This window comes from Capsicum annuum, chromosome 2 (genome assembly GCF_002878395.1).
Source record: "Capsicum annuum cultivar UCD-10X-F1 chromosome 2, UCD10Xv1.1, whole genome shotgun sequence".
Classification (NCBI taxonomy): domain Eukaryota; kingdom Viridiplantae; phylum Streptophyta; class Magnoliopsida; order Solanales; family Solanaceae; genus Capsicum; species Capsicum annuum.
Genome location: NC_061112.1, coordinates 136,746,852 through 136,773,502, shown reverse-complemented (window position 1 = coordinate 136,773,502; position 26,651 = coordinate 136,746,852). Strand labels below are relative to the sequence as shown.

Genomic DNA, 26,651 nt, shown 5'->3' with positions numbered 1-26,651 from the left:
GTCCCTACTTTTCCTCTCCTTGCACCCACCTGCCCTTGTTTTGTTTGTCTCCTTGTATGCTTTTTCATTGCCAGGCCCATTCGATGCTATTTTGGGCCTCTTGTATGAGACGCAGAAAAGATATTTCTCTTGTTTGGAAGACATGGGATAAGTTCGTGTTCAAAGACAGCAGGCATTTTGGATTATTTGCTTCATATTACTTATTCAGTGCAAAAGTATTCAAGATCAAGCCAATAGGTCATCCTTTGGAAGGGTCATGGGCCAATATCGTTTTAGGCCCAAACATATACCCAGATTGTATTCGTCTCTACAAGCCTAGATGCGTGCATGAATTCAAGTGAAATTAGAGTGAATGAATACAAGTGAAAATTAGAGAGAATGAAAATATACTTTTTGTTGTCCGTATACACACAGACTATATTTATCGTACATATTGTATATTCACGTGAGAATATAGTAGCAGCCTATATTCTTTTCCCTAACATCTCAAGCAGATTTCTAACAATTATAAATTTCTAATAACACCCAAACTATAGTCATTCTTCGAAAACTCCTCCTTTTTATCATCGGGTTTAAAATTATCCGACCCAATACCCAAGATCAAGCCCGTATAGTTTTAGGCCCACTAACTCGGCCCAAATTTACAACGATTACTGAAAGAGGCGCAAAGTGAACTCTTGTCAGCCCTTTCAACTACCTGGCGCCGCTTTTACTAGTGTGTCCACCTCTCCCGGCAGCTCACTTTCTCCTTCTCCGACGAAAATCATAGTGTATGCTTTCCTTTTCTCTACATCTTATCCTTTGTATCTATGCCTCTACTTTACAATTACATTTTTTGAGCTAAATTTAGTGCTAAAAACGATTTTTTTTTTGGATTGTAATATTATGTAAGAAAGCTAGCCCGGACGCCACGGTTATAATAGATAATAATAATATTATGTGTGCTCGTTTCTTAGTCCATATGTTTATTATTGCGGTTTTGTAATTTAGAAAGACTTTTGATTTCCTGTTTGAATTGTAAGGGCACAGTGATTATGTAGTTATGTACGAAACAAGCTAAATATTGTTAAAAGTAACAACTGAGAACTTATCATGAAAAATAATACTCTAATATAATTCAGTAATTCGTTCGTGAGCAGGGGGCAGCAGGGAGTCTTTTGGACTACCTCCGTAAGGTAGGGGTAGGGGTAAAGTTTGTGTACCCCGACCCTCCCCGGTCTCCACCTTGTGAGATTAAACTGTGTATGTTGTAATTTGATATGATTTTCACTATGTGCTGTTGGCTTGTTGGACTGATCATCTTGTTATGAATTAATTTTATCTTCTTTTTTTTTTGAAAAATAAAATTAAAATGAAAGACCATCACATACTTACTTGACTATTTTTAACTGTTTTTTCTTGAATAAGCATTTTGATGAGTTCATATATGAAATGATTCGAGGTCTATGTTTGGTCATTTTACAACTTTATTTCCGCTGTTAAAGGGCTTTCTACATGATGACATTTCACAGGAGAATCGCAACCCAAATCAACATAATGGGAATGGAATTACATGCTGAGCAGTCGGATTATGCTGAGATGGAGAATGTTGAGATTTCGGATACAATGTTGTTCTATCATGTTAGAGGTGCCCTTAAGTCTGCTGTTGAGGTGGGATGGTTGAATACATATCTGAAGAAAAATTATGTTCTAGTATAATTGCATTGGGTTGGGTTTGGTGTGCATGCCACTGCATGGGATCATGTTTGAACTGTATGAGTCAGCATAAACCTTGAGTTTTTTTGCCTTAATTCTGCGATAAGTCACTGTTTATTCTGGCTAAATTAGGAAAAGTATCTTTACTTCTAAGATGTCTATTTTGAATATTTTATTGAAGACGACATAGGTGCTCCCGATTGATTGACCTCAGTCGAGAGTTGACTTCCTTGGAGATTAGGAGTTAAAGTTGGACGTGCAATTTTTGAGTTTGGATGAGCTGTTAATATAATAGTGGAAGATGTGACCAACACTGTGACTCTGTGAGGTTGTTCATCAAATTCAAAATGATTTAGTAGCTTACCGTATGCTCTCTTTTCATCTCATTTTATTTGACATCATAATTGCTCACTAAATCTTACATGCCAGTCTGGCTTTTGTATTATGTTAAATTGTAGTTGAAGGGAAGAACTTAGGGTGTGGCTTACTGGTCAATGAAGTGGATTGAGAATCATGAGATTTCATGTTCAAATCCCAAGGCAAAAACACTAGGTAAACTCTTGGTGGAGAGAGTTACCCGGTACATGTGCTAGTGTGATGTAACGGGTATCCGGTGGAATTAGTTGAGGTGCGCGCGACCTTGACCTGGGAACCACTTTATGAAATAAAAAGTAGAAGAGAATATTGAACTTGTTGGTGAATGTTAGTTTGAGAAGGTTGGTGTGAAAGTTAATCTATTTTGCAGTTTCAAAACTTTAAATTTGTATGAAACTGTATTATCAATAGAATGGCGTTTAAGAATATTGTTCATACCAAATTCGATAAAGAGAGCACTGTGACTATTGTCAAGCCGCCCAATTATGTTGCTGTTTTGGTTACTTTAAGACAAGACAACAGGTGGAATATTAGCAGTATGGAGAAACTATGGAATTATGATCTTTTGGTCGATAATTATATTGGTTCTAGTTGGATTTATGGTGAAACTTAATAGAAAGTGAAGAAGATTGGTTGCTGGTAAGGCATTGCTGGCCATTGTCATTTGTCTTTGTTCTGATAGGAGAAATGATCGTCAAAGCTGGCAGAGGGGTGCGCTATAATTGACTGGGTTTTGAACCATGTGCTAGCGCCCCCCCCCCCCCCCACGCCACGCCATGCCGCGGCGGGGTGGAATTCTTGGTTAGAAAAAAAATGACGAGGTTAGCTGCATGAGCCTTACTTAGATTTGACTTAGAGTAAAGAGGGAAAATTGGTAGGGCTAATTAGAGTAAAGAGGAAAAATTGGTAGGGCTTAGAGTGCTGTCCTTTTAACTTGATATTTAACTGTTTAGTTCTGAATGAATGTAGAAATGGTATGTTAAAGACAACCTCTTCTGTTTCGGTAAAGTTGCTGCCATGTGTCCAAGAGGTCACGATTTCAAGCCTTGGAAACAGCCTCTTTCATAAATGCAAGGTAAGGCTGCGTACACTACACCCTTGTGGTGGGGCCCTTCCCCAGATCCTGCGCATAGCGGGAGCTTTAGTGCACTAGGCCCCTCTCTCTCTCTCTCTCTCTATATATATATATATCTTTTATTTTACTCTTTTTCTTTTTTGTTTGTGGTGTGTGTGGATGTGATGTTGTTTATCTCATTTTTATTGAGCAAGTGCTTGCGGGCCAAACATTTTCATTTTATTCTTTTTGCTGAATTTTTTTCGTTTTGCCTGTCTCTACTTTGTTTACTTCCCTGGCAAACATCTTCACAAGATGTGCAATGTCTGAACATTCTTAGTTGCTGTTTTCACTGGTGTATGTGCAATGCAATGCAATTTTTATGAATTCTCCTTGCTTCATAGTTTCCATATATATACTCTAGCACTATAAAATGAATTTTACAGCTGATTGTTCGTATATTAGGGTGACCCAGACAAATATAAGCAGCTTGTTACGGTTATGGGCCCCGATGAATGCCTTGTACCTGAGAAGGTGGCCCTAATGGTGGTATGTCTTTTAGAAATTGCACATGTATTGGTCATCTTGCAATTACTTTTGTAGTGGTTTCTTTTACTTTATATTTTAATTATACTCTTGATTTTGGATTTGCATTACAGACATGTTTAAAAGCTTTGTCAGGATCAGTTTCTTGTCTAGACATTGTTCACCATCAATCTCTTATTTCATCCGTAAGTGCTAAATGACTTTATTAACTCTGTCAGTCTGTATCTTTCAAGAGTACAGGCTGCCACTGGTAAAGATCATATACTTAAAATGTTTTTTTCCTTGCAGATTTTAAAAATGAGCATGTGGAACTATGGAACTGATGTAATGGATGCCTTGATGGAATTAGTTATATCCTTGGTATGTGGCTCCAGAGCTACTGTCTGCAATGTTTTGGTCATTAATCTCTGCGATCATGATTCTTCTTCTAAACTGTAGGCTACATTTAGTGGGCAGTATGTCGATTTGTGCTTGGAGATGCTCGTGAGCAATTTTATGCCTCCTGATTCCTTCATATCATTGTTGAATCAGTCACGTGGCATTCTACGAAAGGGCCAAGTCATTCATCATGTCCATAAAACATTAATATTCATTGCAGAGTTAGTTCCTCTCTCGCCCCTGAGACTTGAGAGAATAATAACGGAGAGGATGCCACACATTTTCACAAAGGAACCAGTAAGTGCAGATTCGTACTTTCTTGACAAAGAAAATCCTCCATTATGTAGCTTATTGCATGTGTTCCAATCCTACTGACATTAGTTTGAATTAGTTAAACCTGCATTGCCAGATCCTCATGATGGGTACACTATTTTTACTGTGTTGTGTTTCTTATTGCTGGATGCTCCTAAATTCTTAGTCATGTTTCCCCCCTCCTCCTGTGCAGTTGATCTTGATATATGTGGAGAACATGTTAAAGCTAGAGAGTGGAGAAATTGGTGATCGTGTTGGGAGAACAATGCTCTTGGCAATTATGGATCGGCTAATAGATTTGGATGTAAGTTGTTTGAAATTTAACCTTCACTCAGGCTCTGAGTAGATTCTAAAAGGCGTTGCACTAAATTAATTTGGTTCTTGTCCTTGAGTTTCTTAGGTAGACATAGCATGGGATGATATCTTACAGGAAGATTTCACCAAAGGCATCTTCGATATGGAGCTGGAAGATCTGGAGGGTCCTGTCGATGTTGGTCAGCAAGATGGTGATGAGGTGATTTTCATCTTTCTAATGATATTTTTCTGTATTTTAGTGTTGGCATTGCGGCTAAACTTGTTTCATTGACTTTCTTTTTTCGTGTATGGGGGGTGTATTTCAGAATCGCGTACTTTTGTAAAGAGGTGATGCTCTGGCCATAATGTCGCATTATTCTGTTTACTTCTCTCCTTTATTTTATTGCAAAAAGTTTTCTTAGGAACTTAGGATAATATGGAAGTAAAGAAATAGGAATGCCTTGGAGGGGGGGGGGGGGGGGGTTTGATGATTTTGTACGTGCGTGGAGTTGTCTCATGTTTCTAGTTTTTTTTTGGGTGCATCCATGAGGATCCTGTATTGTTTTGGGCGATTCGATGAATTTTGTATAGATCCATGTTTAGCCTAGGTTTCTCTGATTTTGGGTATAATACTTGTGTTCAGGGATTTCCCAATACAATTAAAATCATTTACCGTATAAAAATGATTGGTCGTAATCTTGAAGAAACCTAGTATAGATAAGGAATACATGACGATTCGGAAGGGGATTTCCCAGAATATTTCTATTTAAATCTAAAGTGACTGTCAACCTTGAGAAAAATTTGCCTTTTCGACACCCTGCGAACTTTCACTGGAGTTTAAGTGGTGAAAAAGGACCATTTGTTCAAATCTTATTTTCCTTAATAGAAGTCAGTTTGCCCACAACACTATTTTTACCCTTCCCATATTCTACTGTAGACAAATTTCCTTTCCCACGGTGTTGACAACCATTTTAAAGGTTGTATTCAATTTGCTTTGGGTACAGTATATTCAAAATTGTCATCAATTAGGGAGAATCACAAATACCATCTAAGAAATGTTTTTTTTGGTTCTTGTAAATGGTCATTTTTTTCCTGTGATGTTCAATTCTATCCCTTTTCTTTTTTGATGAACTAGTCTGTGGTTTTCTTGTATGAATACAATATGCTAGGAATATCGGAAGTACTGCATTGTATTGTACGCTAGGCTTTCAGCTGATGATTTATTATATTTATTGTTTGATCTTCATCCATCCTTTTTTTTTTCTTTTTAAGTAAAGTCATTTGAGGGTTCACCGTGGGCGGTGGGGGATTGAACCACAACCTCAAGGTTAAGAGCCGTGAGCACCTAAGCTCATCCGTAATTTTTATCTGGTATTTGTCATCTGCCTTTTACATACTAACAAAGTCTTTACTTCCAGCTCCGAATTTCTTGGATGGAACGGTATTTTAGTGGAAATCTCAATGCTCAGAAATTGGATAGCTTGATGGTGCTTACCTTTGAACACCTCAACTTTTGCAAAGAGAGTGGACGCCTGCGTCAGGTAAAGTGGATGTGTTTAATTTTTAACTCTACTCCTTACTTTTCTCACATTTATTTGTCTTTCAAATGGTGTAGGTTTTTGATACTCTTCTCCAGTCTTTTCAGCAAACTGTTTTGACGGCATACAAGTCTAAATTTGCTCAGGTAACATGCATAATTATCATTCTCCGCCACTTAGGCTGGTCTTTCTTTTCCCAGCACGTCTGAACTTGATGAACACCTTCTTTATTTTATTTTCTTACTTCAATGTATCTGTTTCCCCTTTGAACTTACATTTGTTGATCCTGTTATTGCAGTTTGTGTTGTTTTATGCCTGTTCACTAGATCCTGAAAACTGCGGCAGGAGATTTGCTGATACTCTATTTCATAAATTTAAGACAAGTAGATATCCAGAATGGAGGTGAAGACTAAAGAATTTGAATCTTTGGTTTCTTGTTTTTTTCCTTCCCACACATCCGTTTTTTAATCAATATGTTTAGTCATATATTATGGATACACCAGCAACTGCTTGCTCAGTTTGCTGTTCTGTCTTGAGTGTAACGAATATTCAACTCTCCTCTCCTTTTTTTATATGCAACGCATGCTAGTTTAGATTTTGTTGGGGCATTACTTGGGTCCCAATATTATTCCCTTTATGATCTTGCCACTAGATTTTCGTGCACTCGAAGTCAAAGTAGTATTACTTAATGAATCTGGCAGACTTTCTGCATGCTGTTAAGATAATATACCATCAAAGTAGTTGTCCTTAAAAGTCATAGATTATCGTGCTTCAGTTATCTGTCAGTTGTGTTGGATTTTCCCCTCGTCAGAAGGGTTGAATTGTTTTTAGTGATCACTTTCTTAGAATTCAAATGCAATTGAACAGATTTGATAATCTCCGAGTGTGGATAAATCTGATAGTTCTTTGCTAACTAGTTCAACCAGGGTGGGGGGTGAGGGGGTTCTGGTAGCTTATGTTTTCTATCTGTATTTATTTTGGTCATGGTTGATGGGAAGAGCTGATATTTTTATTGGTTGCATGCAGAATGAGTGCTGTTGCCTATCTTGCTAGTTATTTGGCTCGTGCAAAGTTTTTGCCCATCTCATTTGTTGCTGAATATCTAGAAAGGTTTGTCTGATGACAAAACATCTTCAACTCTGTACACAATATGTTTTATAGTTTTGAGTTGCTTCCATTGATCAATAATGAATTGAGATGCATCTCAAGTCATAGATTTCTTTTCTTTTTTTTTGGAACGGTTCAGTTTGCTGGAATGGTGTTCCATTTATTGCTCCAACCAGAGTGGCGGCATCAATCCAAAAGCTCACAAGGAATTCTATGCTGCATGCCAGGTACTTGACTGCTTTGTTCTAGTCAGGTCCTTCCATAGTGATTTCCCGCTCCCTCACACACAGATACCTTCACTTTTTTATATTGTTTGAGGAGTTGGCCTTTTCTTTGGTATCTTTGTGTGGATTTGTTTAAAGGCTTTCCAAATTATCTTCCTGGTGCTAATTTTATTTATGTATCATTTGAGTGCTAGGAAGGGAAAAGGAAATTGTTATGAATTTTTTTGTTTTTTTTGGGGGGTTGTGAATTACAGGTAACTTGCTAGAAAAGTGGTTAAAACTTTTCAGTTACTAAGACTTCTTTCAAATTAAATCTGCAAAATATGTAGGGAACTTGAAGGAAGACCTAAATTTACCTTGGAAACAAACCTAAGCGAGAAAGTAGTTTTCCATATTTTTCTTTTCTTTAGCACATCACTTTTGGGAACTTTCTTGACATCCAATTGAATTGTTACTGATTCTGTTCAGTATATTGCAGGCCATGATGTATGTACTTTGCTTCCGCATGAGATCAGTGCTTGCTGTTCCTCACATCAGATCACGTATATCAAAGCATATAGAGGATATCCTGAGGCATCCATTGAGCCCATTAATGGTAATGTGTTCATTTTCTCAGTATTACTACTCTTACGATTCTCCTATTTTGTATTTTCTCCCTTTTTATGTTTTATTTTTATTCCATTCAAATAGAATATATGCTCTGCAAGCTTAGACCACATAGATAAGAAGGGTCACTGACAAGTTACCAGTTTCCAAAAAAAAAAAAAGAAGGGTCACTGAGGATTCATATAACTGTCGCCAACTTGTTTTGGGTTCTAGACGGAGTTGTAAGCTTCGATAACATATGAGAGATTAAAAAAAAATTGACAAGGTAAATGTTTATAAATAAAGGTGCCAAGAAGGTACAAATCTTTATACTACTATGCCTGAAGCAGAAAAAGAATTACATATGTCATTATCTCTTCTAAGAAATCTAAAGCTTATCCAAAATAACAAAGTAGAGATCGTTTTTTGATCCTGGATGCATGTTGTTTTGTCCCTTCAAAGCAAACTCCATTTCTCTTCTGCCTAATTGTTCATAAGACACATGCTCTATTGTCTGCTGACTCTTAGGGTTCATTTGTTTGCACTTAATGGAGGTCTGAATCTGAATGGTTCAGACTTCGGACCATTAAGTGCATTTGTTTTTTATTAAGATTTTAGCTCTGAATAGGTCTGAATAGGTCTTAATCATTCAGATCTAGAATCAAGTCTTAATAGGTCTGAAGAGGTATTCTGGTGTTGGATAATATTCACTGTCACTCTATTCATAATCATCGGTCACCATCACTAACCACCGCCACCATTGTCAACCACCAACCACCTCCACCATCACAATCACCATCAACAACAAATATCGCTACCAACCACTAGTGTCAACTGTTATTACCACACCTACTACCTCTATTATTCTTATTATATTCACCGCCACAAACGTCGTCAACAGCACCACCATCATCAACCACTACCAGTCAATCCCTCACCACCATCATCAACCACTACCAGTCAATCCCTACTATCGACTAACTCATCTATCATAACTAGCACCACCGCTAACTACCACTAATACATCACAACCTCCGCACATTCTTCGACCGCCACCACCATTATAACGCCACCTATACCATCACTTCAACCAGTACCATCGCTACAATTTATCTCTACTAACAACCATCTCCACCATCACAACTAACAACATCTCCAACTAGCGCCAACACATCGTCAATCATCATGCATTCATTTTTCAGCCATCACAATCAACACCTCCAACTACTAACATCAAGCAACGTCGCATCACAACTTCCACCACCACTATCAACTGCCACCATCATAACAATCACTACAATACCAACCATCACAATTATTACCACCAACATTACGAATCAGTAACATCAATCATTGTCACTGCAACCACCATTATAAGCCATCTCCACTATCACTAACAAACATAAATATTTTTTTCCAATCAAATAATAATTTTGCTATATTAAATTACATACTTTTCTGATATAGAATTAGTTTTTTGTTTGAATTGTATTTTTTATTTTATTATACATACAAATAAATTTTTTTTGCACATTCAGATGTTAAAAAACAAACAGTTTTAATCATTCAGTTTTCAGATCTAGAGACAACATCTAAACCATTCAGATGTACATTCAAATTCAGACGTCTGAATCTTAAAAAAAACAAATGCAGCCTTAGCCATTGTCTGATGTTTCCATGTCTCCAGGAGACACTACATTTGGTGCTAGCCCAATAAGGTACCATGCGCTTTCCATGGCCATTCTGAATCATACACCCCTTGTTGTTTCTATAGCATAGTGCAACTACTGTTTACAGTGAATTTTCCATCATTGCTTGCTGTCCAAAACAGGAAAGATGAAGAGGAGAAGCGGGTAAACAGGAAAGAGTACAAGCTAGCGAGGAAGGAGGCTAAGTCAGCAGTCACGGCAGCTAAGACGGCCGCCTTTGAGAGCCTGTATGCAGGGTTACAGGGTTACAGGGGAAGGGAGGGGAGAAAAAGTTGTTTAGACTCGCTAAGGCTAGGGAGAGGAAGGGTCGTGACCTCGATCAGGTGAGGTGCATTAAGGGGGAGGACGGTAGAGTGTTGGTGGAGGACGGCCACATTAAGAATAGATGGCAGTCGTACTTTCATAGGCTCTTGAATGACGAAGGGGATAGAGCTATTGTGTTAGGGGAACTGGAGCACTCAGAGGAGTGTCGGGATTTTAGCTATTGTAGACGTTTTAAGGTAGAAGAGGTTAGACAGGCTGTTCGCAGAATGCGAAGGGGTAGGGCGACGGGGCCGGATGAGATACCGGTCGAGTTTTGAAAGTTCGTTGGAGAGGCTGGTCTTAGGTGGTTGACGGGATTGTTTAATGAAATCTTCAAGACGGCAAAGATGCCCGAGGCTTGGAGGTGGAGCACCATGATACCTCTCTATAAGAATAAGGGGGACATCCAGAGTTGCAACAACTATAGGGGGATTAAGTTATTGAGTCACTCTATGAAGATCTGGGAGAGAGTGGTCGAGGTGAGGCTGAGACGGATAGTGTCTATTTCAGAAAACCAATTTGGATTTATGCCTGGCCGCTCGACGACGGAGGCAATTCACCTGGTACGGAGGTTGGTGAAACAGTATAGGGAGAGGAAGAAGGACCTGCACATGGTGTTTATCGACCTGGAGAAGGCCTATGACAAAGTCCCCAGGGAGGTGCTTTGGAGATGCTTGGAGGTGAGTGGAGTACCGCTGGCATATATCAGAGCAATCAAGGATATGTATGATGGAGCGAAAACTAAGGTGAGGACGGCGGGAGGGGACTCAGAGCATTTCACGGTCCGGACAGGGTTGCATCAGGGATCTACTCTTAGTCCCTTTTTGTTTGCAGTGGTGATGGATGTGTTGACGCGGCGTATTCAAGGGGAGGTGCCGTGGTGTATGCTTTTTGCAGACGATGTAGTTTTGATAGATGAGACTCGAGGGGGTGTGAGTGACAAATTAGAGGTGTGGAGGCAAACCCTTGAGTCTAAAGGGTTCAGGGTGAGCAGAAGCAAGACAGAGTATGTGGAATGCAAGTTTAATGACGTGAGGCGGGAGAATGAGGTAGTAGTGAAGCTGGAATCACAGGAGGTAGGTAAGAGGGAGAGTTTCAAGTATCTCGGGTCCGTGATCCAGAGTAACGGTGAGATTGACGAGGATGTCTCGCACCGTATTGGGGCGGGATGGATGAAGTGGAAGCTCGCGTCGGGGGTGCTGTGTGATAAGAAGGTGCCGCCTAAGCTTAAAGGCAAATTCTACAGGGCGGTAGTCCGGCCGGCCATGTTGTATGGAGCGGAGTGTTGGCCAGTTAAGAACTCCCACATCCAAAAGATGAGGGTGGCAGAAATGCGGATGTTGCGCTGGATGTGTGGGCTGACTAGAGGGGATAGAGTTCGGAATGAGAACATCCGGGAGAAGGTTGGTGTGACACCAGTGGAGTGCAAGATGCGGGAAGCCCGATTGAGATGGTTCGGACACATGAAGAGGAGGGGCGTGGATGCCCCGGTCCGTAGGTGTGAGAGGCTAGCGTTGGATGGTTTTAAGCGGGGTAGGGGTAGGCCGAAGAAGTACTGGGGTGAGGTGATTAGGCGAGACATGGAGCAGTTACAGCTCACCGAGGACATAACCCTAGATAGGAAGGTCTGGAGGCAGTGGACTAGGGCCAGTCTGAGTCGCTAGTATAGGGAACTACTTGGTGGGGGTTTATTCCTGTTAGGAGTCCGTGTCCCATGTTTTATTATGAAGCTGTGTGCTTTCCTCTGTTTTATATTACTTATGGGTGCCGTATTTATGTTATGTAACCTTGTAACCTTGTGCTGTGCTTTACTATGTGTTTGTATGGTACCGCGTGTCTCGAGCCGGGGGTCTATCGGAAACAGCCTTTCTACTTCTTCAGAGGTAGAGGTATGGACTGCGTACATCCTACCCCCCCAGACCCCACCAGGTGGGAATACACTGGGTTTGTTGTTGTTGTTGCTTGCTGTCCAAAACATTGAAACTTTCTTGTTGTCCTCCAACTTAACACTATCCAGCATTTGTGTCAGTTGAGCAAATTCATATAACATTAGAATTAGCTACCTTCCCATTCTCATTAGTGGAGCATCCATATAACTCTGGAATTTTTTGTTTGAAGCTTTAATTATCCAGCCATATATCAGACCAGAAAAGTATATTTCTACCATTCCCATTGGACTGTAGGAGTCCAAAAATCTTCCCCATCGTATCTGGCATTTATGTGACGTTTCCCATAAACTGTTACTCAAAATCATTATACCTCCAAAGCCACTTAAGAAAGATAAAAGTGAGATTAGGTGGTTTGACTGAGGTTCAGTGGTTAAATGCAGACAGTTTAATAGGTAAGTTTTTTGATGTATATGGGCAGACAGTAACCGTAAACGTTTTGATGGAATAGCAACTCCTAAGTCCTAATCAGTCTCAAGGCTAAGTGTCATGTATTGTGTAAGTGGAGTAATTTGTCCCCTGTAACCTCCCCAAACAGCATTTTGGACTTTGTTAGCACCTTATCTTTAGCAAGACTCACCGTAATGGAGCTAACAAACTCACTGTTGTTCGACTCTCTTTTGTACTATTTGCATCTTCTTATGCCTTTAATGAAATAACTTCATCTTAAAAAACTGGTTCAGTGTTTAGGGAATTGACTAGGTGCATATATGCAACAGAAAACCCAAATAGGGGATTAAAATAGAGGACATGATCCATTTTACATCTTATAGAGACCCTATTGGTATAGGCTACTGCCATTTTTGGGGCTCTATCTTTGATTATGATATCTTGTTGTGTACACTCTTCTCCGGTGTTCTGCTAATATATTACCTTTTTCGGGGTGGGGAGGGGGATACATGAGTTTGATGCAACTCATACAGGGAATATTTTCAAAGTGAAAGAAATTCCATAGTCCAGCATTTTATAATAAAGTGAATGTGAGCTTTTAAGGCCTGTGACTAATAGGACGAGTTGAAGATGTTAAGATGATGGATGCACGGTCTTTCATGATAAGGCAAGACTTGAAATGATTTCACTAAGAAAAAGCAAAGATTGACTGAGGTGGAACATCCTTGCTTCACCTTCAAATTCACTCATTCGTGTGTCACTATGATGATTAAAGGTGTCAACTAAAAGCATGTGGAGGAAATTTGAATTTTTGATAGAATTTGGAATGCATGTGGATTAGCGAATAACAGTACATAGTGGAAGCAAAATATTCATATAGTGGATACCAACTAGGTGAACATCAAGATTTGTAGTCACTGGTTCCATCTGCATTAGGTCTGGTGTTTGAATCTTTTAAGTTTGGTAAGATATTTGTGTTAGTTTCGGGATAATTATGAGATTTAAAAAATCTTTAAATTTAGAGAACCATAAGTTGTCCTAAAGATAAAAAATTGAGTGTTGGAATGGGACGTACCCAAATAAAGTGGAGAATTCGATGGTCAATCCCAAATTGGGAAATAAGGGGTAGTTGTTATTGTTGTAAAAGGTCCTTTTGTTTTTTCTTTGTTGTTAGTGGACTCAAATCAGGACTCACCAAGGCTTGTCTTTGTTTTTATTGATGAATTCTCTACTTTTGTGTTAATTCTCGTCTCCATAAAATTTTTGCAAACAGGTATGCTTGCCATCAATAGTGGAAGAATTTCTTCGGTTGGCAAAAGTGACTCGTCTTGATGTGCCTGATAACTTTGTATCAAGTAATCTGCTTGAGTCAGAACTTTCAATGGCTTTTGGTGGTAGAGAGAGGCTTGATATGTTTTTCCCATTTGATCCTTGTCTGCTAATGAGGTCTGACAGGTTTGTTTCTACATCGGCATTATTGACTTCGCTTGTGCATTTTAGTTTCTTCTATTAATTAGTGTGTTCTTTTGTCTCATCTTGCCATATGTTTTGTAAGATTCATCCGGCCAAATTTTGTGTACTGGTCAATGGTTCGGAGCTCTTATGACAACGATGAGGATGATGATGAGGGTACTAGTGATGAAGACGAAATTGAGATCTGTACAGCAGGGAAGGGGATGAATATAGCTAATGATGGAGCTGCCCGAAGTTATGATCAGGATCTCGATGAATTTGATAATGAAATGAGCAAAATGTCAATAACACCTAAAGTTGCACAATGGTTTGGAGGGGAATTACGAACCGACATGCAGATGCCTTCAAGAATCAGACCTTGCCCTGATTCCTTGTAGAGATTGATTTCCGCGATTTGATGAACCTGAAAGAGGAAATGCTTACCCTTCCATGGCAAAGAGTTGGACCATGTCATGAAGAGTTGAAAATGCTTGTCCTGGTTTGTGGTTGATAATGGCAAAAAACTGAGATGTCATATTTCACTGTATCCTAGATTCACGAGGCCTCCACTCCTGTCTGAATACATCCCTTGAGATGTTTAGAGGCCAATTTTTGTATTCATAGCAAAAGTTATCTGTAATATTTAGCAAAAGTTGTTTTGATGATGATGATCAGAGCTAAAGGTAAAAAATACCTCAATTCTTGTGTATTTTCTTCTTGATGTTAACTGTTAATACATTATGGCGCTATACGCCCAATATATGAGTATTCTTTGAATACCGCTTGCATAATGTGAGAGGATTTTAGTTAGGCAAAATGGCCGGGGAGATACTTTGTATTTCTTCCAATGGTATCTGTTGACTGGCTTATGTGGTATTGTATGCATGATTTGCATGCTCCAAATGGGTGTCCCTGAATTAATAATATCACTTTATTTAAAGCAATAAAAATCAGAAGACTGATGAAGCAAAGAAAAAGAGGAACCCCCTCTACTCTCCATCCTTGGAAATAATTTAGAAAAATTAACTCAGCTTCCCATTTAAGTTTTAGACTTAAAATAGTTACTATATTTTAATTTGATTACTTCATTATAACCAACTTTTACATGTAATTTTTTATTTTGATTATGTTCACGTATTTGTACGGCGAAGAATAGATGCAAATCTTAGTTATATTTATATATTTATTTCACATAAACAAGGTAAATTGAATAGTTACAACACCATATTTAGTGTATAATTAATGTATCGATATTGCTTGTAAATATTATACATTAAATAATTATAGCACTATATTTAGTGTATAATTAATATATTACTGTATCTAATTGATGAATAATCACTACATAGTCCATATGTAGGTCTTGGTTTTTAATTGAAAAAGAAGCTTTCTATAGTTTATGATATATTAGAATAGGGCTAATTGTCCACTAGCTTGCTGTTTTCTTCAGAAACAGTCTGATCATTATGTACTGAATTGGCCAGGGAAACAGCTATGGAGAACCAAAGCAACCCATTAAAGTGGCTTGTTTAGGATAGGTTGTTGTCAGAGAAGCTGGGTTAACTCGAGATAATCTACAGAGATGAGGTTTTGTCTTAAGCAGACAGGTGTTATCTATCTTTGTGAAGAAGGTTTCGAGACGGTAAACCATCTTTTTTATTCGCTGTAAAGTTGCTAAACAGTGTTGGGAACTCTTGTTGAATCTCTGTGGTGTCACTTGGGAGACAAAAAAATAATATTTTCACTCGTATAATAAAGATAAACATGTACAAAAATGAAGTAAAGTATTAACAAAGACAGCCTAATATTTGTCTATTGTTAATCAAAATGCAATAAATAATTCAAAAGAATCTTTAAATTTTAATTCGAATATGTTCTTCAGAAAGTAACTTTGCATACCTATAAAAACACTTAATAAAAGTACCAGTATTGAATAAGTATTAGTCTAAATGAATTAAGGAAATATAATTACCAGAAAATACAACCAATCTTATGTGGAGGTCTTGAACATCGCTCAAAAATTTCTTCATCGATCAAGTATATACTATCTTGTTCCTTATTTGTAAAAGGACAGAGAAAAAATTGTAAAGAGAATTAACACACTTTATAGATAAAATAAAAACATCTTAGATGCAAAGTCATGTACTCAATATCATGATTTTCACTTTTTCAAAACAAGGTATCCAATACAATGAGTTATCTAGAATCATGAGTCGAATATCATTGGCTAGAAAACTAGTTCACCCAATAAAATGTCATTAGTTTATCGATAGATTAAGAATTTTATAAATTTTTTATGGAGATATCAGTTTAATTTCGATTTTAAGATGTTCAGTTAATGATCAAACCGATAACCCAAAAAGATTATATTATAATTATAAAGTAGTGACTTTAGATTTTAAAGATATATCCCATTATTTTTTGCATTGTATAATTTAATATATCCCATTATTTTTTGCATTGTATAATTTTTCTTAGTGCTTTTAATTTGTGAACTTTAATCATGAGTATAGTATAGAACAAATGAAAATAAGAGAATACAAAAAAAGTAGAGGAGCATTTTCTTATCGGTTAAATCGAAAATCGAACTGCTAAGGATAAAAAACCAATTACCAAAATCAATAACAAATATCTTATTGATTTAGTTATTGATTTTGTGTATCTACAACTAAATTGATAAATTGAATCAATAATACACAACTGAACCGAACCGAACCGATGGATGCTTAACCCTTTCATGGGCTAACCTGAGATCTTGTGTCTAATACCATGAGCTATTTAGTTTATTTGAGTTTGGACTGTTCTTTCGACTTATTAATAGGCTGTGCTAGAACTTATTAAAAATTAAATATAAAATATAAACAAAATATAAAAAATGTATTTTAAGGTCATAAGAACATGTGATCTGGATAACGATTAATAAAATTGAAGTGATACACTGTTCAAGTGCAAACGATTGTGACAGAAATCAGTAATAATCAATAGATCAAAATGGACAAAAATGATTATAAATTTGACAAACGTAACAAGTTGAAGACTTTTTTTGAAACTTGTAACAGTTAATGCAACTTTTTAGTCTCGTGTAATGCAACAACAAACATGCAATTGAGAAGAAATGACCATGAAATCAGAGGCGAAGCGAGCCCTCTTTAGGGGTTCGTTTGAACCCCTTCGATAGAAAAATATACTATTTATATATGATTAAAATTATTTTTTATGTGGTTATAGTAGGTGTTGAACCCCCTTTGACTTAATTTTTTTTTTTAATATTAAACTCCCTTACTTGAAATCCTGGCTCCACTATGAAATGACAACTTATATTGGACATAAAGAATTGTGAAGAGGGAATATGCAATTGAAACAGGGATTGCACACACAAATCAGGAATTTGAAATAAGCCAATATGTAAATACAAAATCAAGTTTCTAAAATTGCTAGCAGGATTAAAAGTGTTTTTTCTCGAGTTTGCAACTTTGCATCTAATTAGCTGCTTAGACAACAGTTTACATGTAGTTCCAACGTATTCATTCATATAAATTTGTGTTCCTTTTAAATTCAAATTATCAAAAAGAGTATGCCATCTTTATATATAAATAGTATGTTTTTTCTAATTTTTAGCTGACATTCATTCTACAGTCATGCTTCTGTCTATTCTAGGAAAAATGTTTTATATTAAAATATAAAGAGAATTGAATTATCATTTATCAATACAAGACGAAAGTAATTTTGAGAATTTTTTTTTTTTTAAAATCAGTATCCTTTAACATGCAATGTCAAAAGATAATATATTTCAACAATAAGGAAAGAGAGATGTTTTTTTTTTTTTCATTCATAAGAAAGATCTTCGCATTTATTTGATATTTTTCAATAACATTATTAAAAAACATGATAAAATTATTTTCCAAAAATACTTGTCATCTATCTAACATATAATGTACTAATTTAGTAAATTTAGTAAATGAAGTTTAAGTGAAAGCACTATCGATCCTGTGGACTTTGTTTAAAAAGAAACTAGATAGGGTTACTAAAGAAAGAAACTAGATAGGGTGTAAAATGATATTAAAAGGTATTTCCCATAATTTTAGTTGAACTTCTTTTTTAAAATAAAAATAAAGTGTGTCAAGTGATAAGACTGTAAAGGGGTGTGGTCCGTTCACCATTGTCACTTCGGCGCTCAACATACCAGAGGCTCTGTGCAATGAGCTGCTGCGGCATCGCCGGTTCCTCATGGCTGAGTCCGAAAACCCCCAAATTCATCACAAACGTCGCAGCTTGCAGCTTTCGGCCTATGGACAACATCTCCTCGGCTTACATCGCAACAACACCTCTTCGCCGATCGCTTCTTACGGCCGGCGGTGGTACAACCCGGAACGTCGCGGATCGATCAGTCCAGCACCGGAAATCGTCCTCCATTGGGTGGAAGCGGATGCTCTTTCCGGTGGACAACATCAAGGTAAGTTCCTTAATTTGTTCGGAAAAACACACCTGAATATATCGATCTTTTGATTTTAAACCGAATTATCAGTTGTGCAAGTTTTCTACGTCAACTATTGCTGTCTATTTATTAAACACAACTCAATTATTAATTATTTGAGTTTCATACCTGAACTTTCAGGTAGAAAAAGTGAACTTATGTGTGTTCTGATAAAGAGTTGGTGACAGTGTTCAGTAGGAAACTCAAATAGTTGGTGACAGTTTAGTAGGGAACTCAAAGAGATATTTAAGTGTGTTTTTGACCATTAACTCTATTTTTTTTTTTGGGGGGGGGGGGGGGAGGGGTAATGTTGAAGTTTGAATTAGTGTATGAGATATTGGTGCAGCGGAAAGGTTTACGGTTGTATCGTATAACATACTGGGAGATAGGAATGCTTCCAATCAAGGAGATCTATATAGAAATGTTCCCCAAATTACTTAGATTGGGACCACCGTAGAAGAGTTATTTGTGAAGAACTCCTGGGATTGAATCCTGATATAATTTGCCTACAAGTAGGGGTGTACAGACCAAACCGTCGAGTCAAATCGAACCGACGAACCAAACCAAGCCGAGGAAAAAAACCGACCTATGGTTTGGTTTGATTGGTTTGGCGTTTGAAAAAAAAATCGGCCATTCTTGGTTTGGTTTGGTGTTGACCAAAAAAAGTCAAACCAAACCCGAATCAAACCGACATAATATATATATATATATATTCGAACTTTTTTATACATAAAATATTAATTATAATCTACTTTTTCAACTAGTTTTAGTAATTTTCAATAATTTGAAAGTAAATGTAGAAATATATTTAGATTTGGGCCTTTAAGTTGTAATATTTGTCCATTAATTGCTAATTAAATGATTCAAAACCCAATATAAACTTAAAACTTAAACTTTTTACTCTTCATCTCACTTTTTAGTTTCAAGAGAGTTTTCCGCTCCTCATTTTTTCATAATTATGGTTTTTCATTAGCACATGAGTGAAAATAAATTTGATCTAGCCTTCGATCACAATATAATTGTAAAAACTAAATATTATAAAAAAAACCGACTAAGACCTAAACCGAATAAACCAATTTTATGTTGGTTTGATTTGGTTTATAGTTTTAATAAGCTGACATGATTGGTTTGTTTGTTTTTTTAATAAAAATCGAACCAACCCGACCTATGTACACCCCTACCTACAAGTATTTAACAGTTACCCTTTTGGTTATTAGTACCTTTATATATATGACTATGCTTTGGAGATGAAGCTAATTGAAGAATTTAATTAACGTGATATGAATAGGAAGTGGACAAGTACTATGATCTACTAATCATTTTGGAGACAGCTGTATATCTCGGTGAGCTTCGTCATGCCATATAGATGGCGGAAGAAACTCTCATCTCGTGCATGTCTTTCTGCAGCGCTAAGAGCTGGACTTTGGCTTGCGTCTGAATCTTTAACCTTTGTGACGTTCATTCTTTTTAGGTTCTGTGGCAGCTTGTGATCAACTGGCTGTTCCTCAATCCCATTCTTTTTCAAAATGTTGGTCAGCAAGCTTTCAAAACTGAATCTTGTTTTTTTGTGCACCCTAGCTTTGCACATAGAAGCGCGTATACCTGCACCAACATTTATAGGGACGTCAGTCATCAAAGCAAACACTAGACATACCCGATCACGAGTGATTTTGGTGAATTGCATTCCCGGAATCAGGCAAGCATTGACTATCCTCAGCCAGATACGCGCTTCCCTATTCAGGAAAGCATACGGAAAAGTGTTGTGGTAGTCTTTGTTTTTGTGATAGGACCACCGAATCATGGAACATGAACCGCGCAATGTGTGTCTGATAGCTCTATATGGAGGCTTGTTATACAGTTCCTTCAGCTTGGAGTGGTCTACCTCCGGAATACCAAGGTGTGAGTTCAATAACTCAGCTGTCAGATTTATGATCTGCCCTTAAATTCACCTCATTTCCGTGGATATTTGGAAACCAATTTGCATAAAATTTCCTAACCCAATCCAGATTGTATTCACCCATGTCTTAAAAAATGAAGTCAAGCTTCAGTTGAGTGATCCTGGCCAAAATACAAGGGCAATGCCTCGCCAAACTCTCTCTATGGATGAGCTCCACTGGTGAATATCGAGGTGCTTTGTTGTCATTGTACCACTGTTCACCCTCCTTCTCGACCCATTTGATCCCAAATGTGCGTCGGGGCTCTTGAAGGGAGGATGAGGCGGTCTGGTTGGCTTCAGAGGATTTCCCAACTCCAATTTCCTTGCCTGTGCATGCTTTGGGAGCCATGTTTCCTATATTCATTATAACATCCACGTTAGCCACACATCATGAAACTAACTACAATTAAGATGAGGGTGGTGAAATCACCACCCCACACTTAATTTGTTAGTATAAACTAAATAAGTGTTATTGTCGAGTACTCAGACTTCGCCGACATAAAATTTGACATGGTGCACCAACAAATTAAGTGTGGGGTGGTTTATCCTATGTCAAAGTTTATGTTGGCGAAGTCTGAGTACTCGACAATAATACTTATTTGGCTTATAAACAAATTAAGTGTGGGGTGGTGATTTCACCACCCTCATCTTAATTGTAGTTAGTTTCATTATGTGTGGCTAACGTGGATGTTATGATGAATACAGGAAACATGGCTCCCAAAGCAAGCACAGGCAAGGACATTGGATCTACATCTCAAAAGGGGCAGAAAAGGTCACGAGTTGGGGAATCCTCTAAAGCCAACCAGGTCGCCTCATCCTCTCTTCAAGGGCCCCGGCGCAGATTTGGGATCAAATGGGTCGAGAAGGAGAGTGAACAGTGGTACAAGGACAACAAAATACCTCAATATTCACCAGTGGAGCTCATCCACAGAGAGTTTGGCGAGGCATTGCCCTGGTATTTTGACTAGGATCACTCAACTGAAGCTCGAATTCATTTTTGAATACATGGGTGAATGCAATCTAGATTGGGTTAGGAAATTTTATGCAAATTGGTTTCCAAATATCCGCGGGAATGAGGTGAAAATTCGAGGGCAGATCATAAATTTGACAGCTGAGTTATTGAATTCACACCTTGGTACTCCGGAGGTAGACCACTCCAGGCTGAAGGAACTGTACAGCAAGTCTCCATATAGAGCTATCAGACACATTGTGCAGTTCATGTTCCACGGCTCGGTGGTCCTATCATAAAGGCTACCACAATACTTTTCTGTATGCTTTCTTGAATAGGGAAACACATATCTGACTGAGGATAGTCTACGCTTCCCTGATTCCGGGAATGTAATTCACCAAAATCACTCGTGGTTGGGTATGTCTAGTGTTTGCTTTGATGACTGACGTCCCTATAAATGTTGGTGCGCTTCTATGCGCAAAGCCAGGGTGCACAAAAAGACAAGATTCAGTTTCAGAAGCTTGCTGACCAACATCTTGAAAAAAAAAATGGGATTGAGGAAGAGCCAGCTGATCACAAGCTGCCACAAAACCCGAAAAGAGTGGACGTCACAAAGGTTAAAAATTCAACGCAAGCCAAGGTCCAGCACTGCAGAAAGACATGCACGAGATGAGAGTTTCTTCCGCCATCTATATGGCATGACGAAGCTCACCATGATGAGTGGAGGCGAGGCCGTGTACCTACTGTGAGGAGTTACGTCAGCTAGACTATGATTATCCACTAAATGAGCACGCACGAGCTATGTGTGGAGTGGGGCCTGCTTTTCAGGAGCCAGTGGATGATGATGTGCAGACTGATGAGGATCGGCGGTTAATGGATTCTGACATGGAGGCCAAATCTAGTAAAGATGACTCCGATTATGATTTTGATGCAGGTGGCATGACCCCTGATGTGGAGAAGGAGTACGACTAGCCAGGTTCTTTATTTTGTTATTTGCATTGGGCACAATGCTTGGCTTAAGTGTGGGATTGTTGGTTACTGTGTTGCTTGCTTTGTAGAAAAATAGTGCCTTCTCCTTAGTATACTTCTTTGATAGGATTAATTATTTTGTTTCTTGTTATATGTTTTGTTGTTTTAGTCATAGTTAGGTGTTTTTCTCGATGATGGATTGATGGCCACCGTCTTAAGAGAAAATTAGTGATTTGTTGGCGTTAATAAATGAAATCCCCTGTGTAATTGCATGTAAATGTTTTTGTGGATCACATGGCATTATAACATAAGTATGTGATGGATCATTACGTTTGAAACACCTAGGCTCTTGTTGTGATTGTTGGCTTTATTTGAATTCATTTGATTGTTGGGTCGAGAATCTATAATGATCCTAACTGAGTTAACCATGTGCCATGAGTGTGTAAGACTGTTTGTATATTCCTTGTTGCAATTAATGCTAGAACTTGCCTGGTGTGGGTGCAAAGCGAAATAAAGATTGTGAGTTTAGGAGATGATTTAGGCATTTCTTTGACAACCATTTTTCTTACCTTCTTTTGACCCATCTTTGTGCATAATCTTAGCTAGCCCCGTTGAGCCTTTAGCTTATTCTTTGGTAACCTCATTTGTAGCCTAATCCCTTCTTTGGTTGACTTTAACTTGATCCAAAACTTCTAAGCGCTTTAGAGAACATTTTTTTTTTATTGAGTAAAGAGTTTGAAAATAAGAGGAAAAAAGTGAAAGTGAAACCCGAGAGTATAGTTATTGGTGTGTAAAACAAATTTTGATGTGTGGTTGGGAGTGATATAAAAAAAAGAAAGAAAATGGTTGTTCAAAATGGAATAATATAAAATACTCCCGCCATAGTTATGTGAGTAAGCTTAATGAGATGGGGTGAAAAACAAAACTGTGAAGGTAGTAGAGATGAAAATTGGTAGTTAGAGATTGGTCTTAATTGCATAATGTAGTGTATTAAAGCACTTAGGGAAGATAGTCACTATTACTAGTCAGAATAGTTCCTATCCATCCCTTAGCCTGCATTACAACCCGTAAAAGACCTATTTGATCCTAATCTTAACATTGTGATATTAGTAGAGCACTACACAAAGGGCAAATATATGGTCATCAGTTGTAATTTGATAATTCTTTGTGAGAGTGAGCGCAATTGGATACTTATTCCTATCTTGTTAGAAATTGCATTATTGTGAGTGATTATGGGTAACTTTCTTGTTGTGAGGGTACATATTTGATGAAAGTTGGGTAATTTATATGATTTCTTTGCTTAAACGGCACGCATGAATTTGCCAACTTAATGAGTCTATTCTTGAGGGTTGGTCGTTTCTAGTAATTATTCATGAATCTACTTTTTGTGCATTATTGTTGTGTGAGCCTAATTTGAGCATCTTATTTTTTCCTTTGTGGGGAGGTTAGGTCTTGTGTAGTATGTATAAATGAAAGAGTTGTTCGAGGACGAGCAAAGATTTAAATGTGGGGTGGTGATCTTGGGTGTATTTATACGCCTAAGCACCATAACTTACCCATATTTTAGCTAAGTTTTGAGAACGAAGTGTTTAGTTTCTTATGTTTTTATTTTACTTTTTATGTAATTGAGCTAACCTATATGATTAACATGATTTCAGGTGTAAATGAAGTAGATGGAGACATAAAGGGATCATAGATTGCGGATGACATTGAACACAAGCAAAAGTAGCATGTTGGATGCAATGTGGCGCCTAAAACTATGTCCCAAGACTATTTAGTCATTAAATTAAGTCTAGGGACTTAGAGGGCAATTAAAGAGAAAAGTTAATAAAAATACCCCAAGCTGATCATTCACGTACTATTTTGTAACTTTTGAATTGAGAGTGGAGGCTAAAATATTGTGGAGAGAAAGGTTTCACCTTGTTAACGTCTAATTCCATCAAGACAATTTCTTTTGACGTTTTGGTATGATGAACATTACTATTTTGATTCCCTTTTTATTCATGAGTAGCTAAGTTTCGTAGTTAGGGTTATGGAAGACTTGTAACATACGATCTATTACTTTGGGTTTTTAATTCGTTATGCATTGATTTCCTTATATCCTACTCTCTTCGTTTATCTTGAATTCTCATGGTTGCAAACATAGAGTATGTGCCATAAAACACAACTTGCTTGAATGGAGAGGTGGATGTTCGGAAAAGAGAGTAGTGACAAGAATATAGAGTTTCCAATCTCTATTTACACGTTAATGTCCTAATAGGATAACAACTTGGAGATTTCATATCATTATTTATACGTTTCTCTGTAAGGATGATGCAATGTTACCAGTGCACTTTAACATGCATTTATGTATTAGGTTAACTGCTTTATATTTAAGGCTACTAATTCTACTTAATATAGACTGTGATGGTGTAAACATTTGCATTGTGAGTTTATAACAGGTAAAATCTGCAGCAAAGTTTTACCTGTATAGCTCAAAAATCTAAAGTCATGTAAGACACTAGGTAACGCCAGACAGGTTTTGGTATGTCATGGGGAAATCTGAAGAACCCACAGACCACCATAGATATTCCCTGGTACAGCAAATATACACAATGGTTAAGTGTAGAAAACGGTATGCATTATTACTTGACATTCTTAGATAAGAAAAACATTTCTTAGTCCAAAAGGAAAACAGATTAAGTTTACTACCAGAATGCCAGCCTCTAATGACGATACCCACCAGGAAATTAGGGACGACACTGGCTATAGCCATCATCAGGCTCTCAACTGCCGTAATGCTGGCATAAAGGGCTGGTACAAAGAACAAATAGCGCGAGAATCCTGGATAGAAGTGAACCGTGAAGTAGCAGACGGTACCAGAAAGTAAGCAATCAATATAAGGAATGGCGTTGTAGATAACATGTTGCTTATGACAAATGCAACACCACCATAATACCCATTCATCCTCTCCCTTTGAAAAACCTGTTTTGATTGCAAAAAGAAAGTCCAAATTTACTAGAATTGTGTGCCTATATATTATCATTTAGTTACTTTGTTTTTTCAAGAATGTCATACAAAGCATGAATTTTCATATCCTCCACGAATGAAGGATTTGGTATTCTTAACAATGGCCTTTCTATCCAATCAGGTGATACTGATAGCTCTGTTGGCTTTTCTCTTGTTAGATTAATGTCCTGTGGCGGTTTAGATCTCAGAGATATACTGCAGCATGTGACTCCCCGAGGGAAAGTCAGAATCACCTTACGGAGGACATTCTCTATGTTCTGAAAATAACCTTCTATATGATATGGGTGTTTGAAAATTGAAATTCAAAAACAAATATAGCTACGTGGACCTTGACTTTCTTGAAGAGTATCTGAATGGAACACCAACTATTTACCCTTAGTAGGAAATACATACAACAACAACAACAACAACAAACCCAGTGTATTTCCACACAGTGGAGTCTGGGGATAAAATGTACGCAGTCCATACCACTACCTCCGGAGAGGTAGCAAGGCTGTTTCCGATAGACCCCCGACTTAGTATGAAATACATAAAGAATCAAAAGGATTCTGAGGAAAACCGGTCAGAGTTCCACGAGCAAATATGTGAGAAGCTTAAAAAATGCGGCATCGCAAGACTGAGATCATCTCTAACTGTTTTTGATGTTGTCAAAGGTATCAGCTTGTCAGCAATCATTTATGAGATTGCGCTAGAAAGCATTAGCGCCAGTTTGTCTACTAATCTTCTGGGGTTTGCTTTCGCTGCCTTGTTGAAATTCCCTGAAACCCAAGAAACGTTCTCTAGAATTTTCCGACATTTTTGACGAACTATATCCACTGCCTTTTCCTTGCATAAATGTTGTATTGATGAGACACCGGAAACAGTTCAGTCTTGTAGTACTTCTGCTCCCGTTCTTCCTCCTCCTTTTCTGGTAGCTCTTAATAAACTTCCAATTGCAAAAAGAGATATATTACCACTTGATGCTGAACTGAGGCTTCAGAGTGATAAAAGTTATGAAGGCGGCCCATGAAATTGGTCTGTCACACTCTGGTAACGAGCCTGGTGATGATGACTATTCAGTGTCCCTTGATGCAGACACTGAATGCCCTAGTGATCAGATGCAAAAAACGAAGCCTCTTTGTTTACATGAACCTGTGGCATTCTCTGACTTTCATATCTCGAAAATGGATTCTGGAGTACAATCTGATAAAAGATTCACAAACTTCATCTTTAATAAACACGACGAACCTATCTCAAATGACAGCAAAGAGATGACAGGAGTGTAGTTGATTGATGAGGGGTGTCCAGTAGAGCTCAAATTCAATGGTAGTCCCTTCCTGTGTTTAACAGCTTGAGATGGAAGAAGCTGAGTTTAGGCATCTCTTCCTGATTTATGGAGTACTGGTTGCATACTTGGAGAATTATAT

General features: G+C 37.8%; 2 protein-coding genes across 4 annotated transcripts; both read left to right on the top strand.

Annotated features, from left to right (window-relative positions):
- Positions 1-395: 395 nt before the first annotated feature.
- LOC107859755 (RNA polymerase I-specific transcription initiation factor RRN3) lies at positions 396-14,685 on the top strand. Of its 2 annotated transcripts, none has more exons than XM_016704849.2 (16): positions 396-770; positions 1,512-1,650; positions 3,590-3,673; positions 3,784-3,855; positions 3,959-4,030; positions 4,109-4,345; positions 4,554-4,664; positions 4,761-4,874; positions 6,073-6,195; positions 6,270-6,338; positions 6,491-6,594; positions 7,219-7,302; positions 7,439-7,526; positions 8,002-8,118; positions 13,730-13,911; positions 14,012-14,685. In XM_016704849.2, the coding sequence occupies exons 2-16, from the start codon at positions 1,537-1,539 to the stop codon at positions 14,304-14,306; spliced, it is 1,866 nt and encodes a 621-aa protein (XP_016560335.2). In that variant the 5' UTR covers positions 396-770; positions 1,512-1,536; the 3' UTR covers positions 14,307-14,685. The 2 variants fall into 2 exon arrangements, with proteins under 2 accessions (XP_016560335.2, XP_016560336.2); XM_016704850.2 differs by having other exon boundaries at positions 611-770; positions 13,730-13,902.
- A 3,304-nt stretch (positions 14,686-17,989) lies between these two features.
- On the top strand, positions 17,990-24,334 carry LOC124896043. 2 transcript variants are annotated; one of them, XM_047407145.1, is made up of 4 exons: positions 17,990-18,361; positions 19,671-19,711; positions 21,973-22,243; positions 23,895-24,334. In XM_047407145.1, the coding sequence occupies exons 1-3, from the start codon at positions 18,107-18,109 to the stop codon at positions 22,031-22,033; spliced, it is 357 nt and encodes a 118-aa protein (XP_047263101.1). In that variant the 5' UTR covers positions 17,990-18,106; the 3' UTR covers positions 22,034-22,243; positions 23,895-24,334. The 2 variants fall into 2 exon arrangements, with proteins under 2 accessions (XP_047263101.1, XP_047263102.1); XM_047407146.1 differs by lacking the exons at positions 19,671-19,711; positions 21,973-22,243 and having other exon boundaries at positions 17,991-18,361.
- Positions 24,335-26,651: the final 2,317 nt, after the last annotated feature.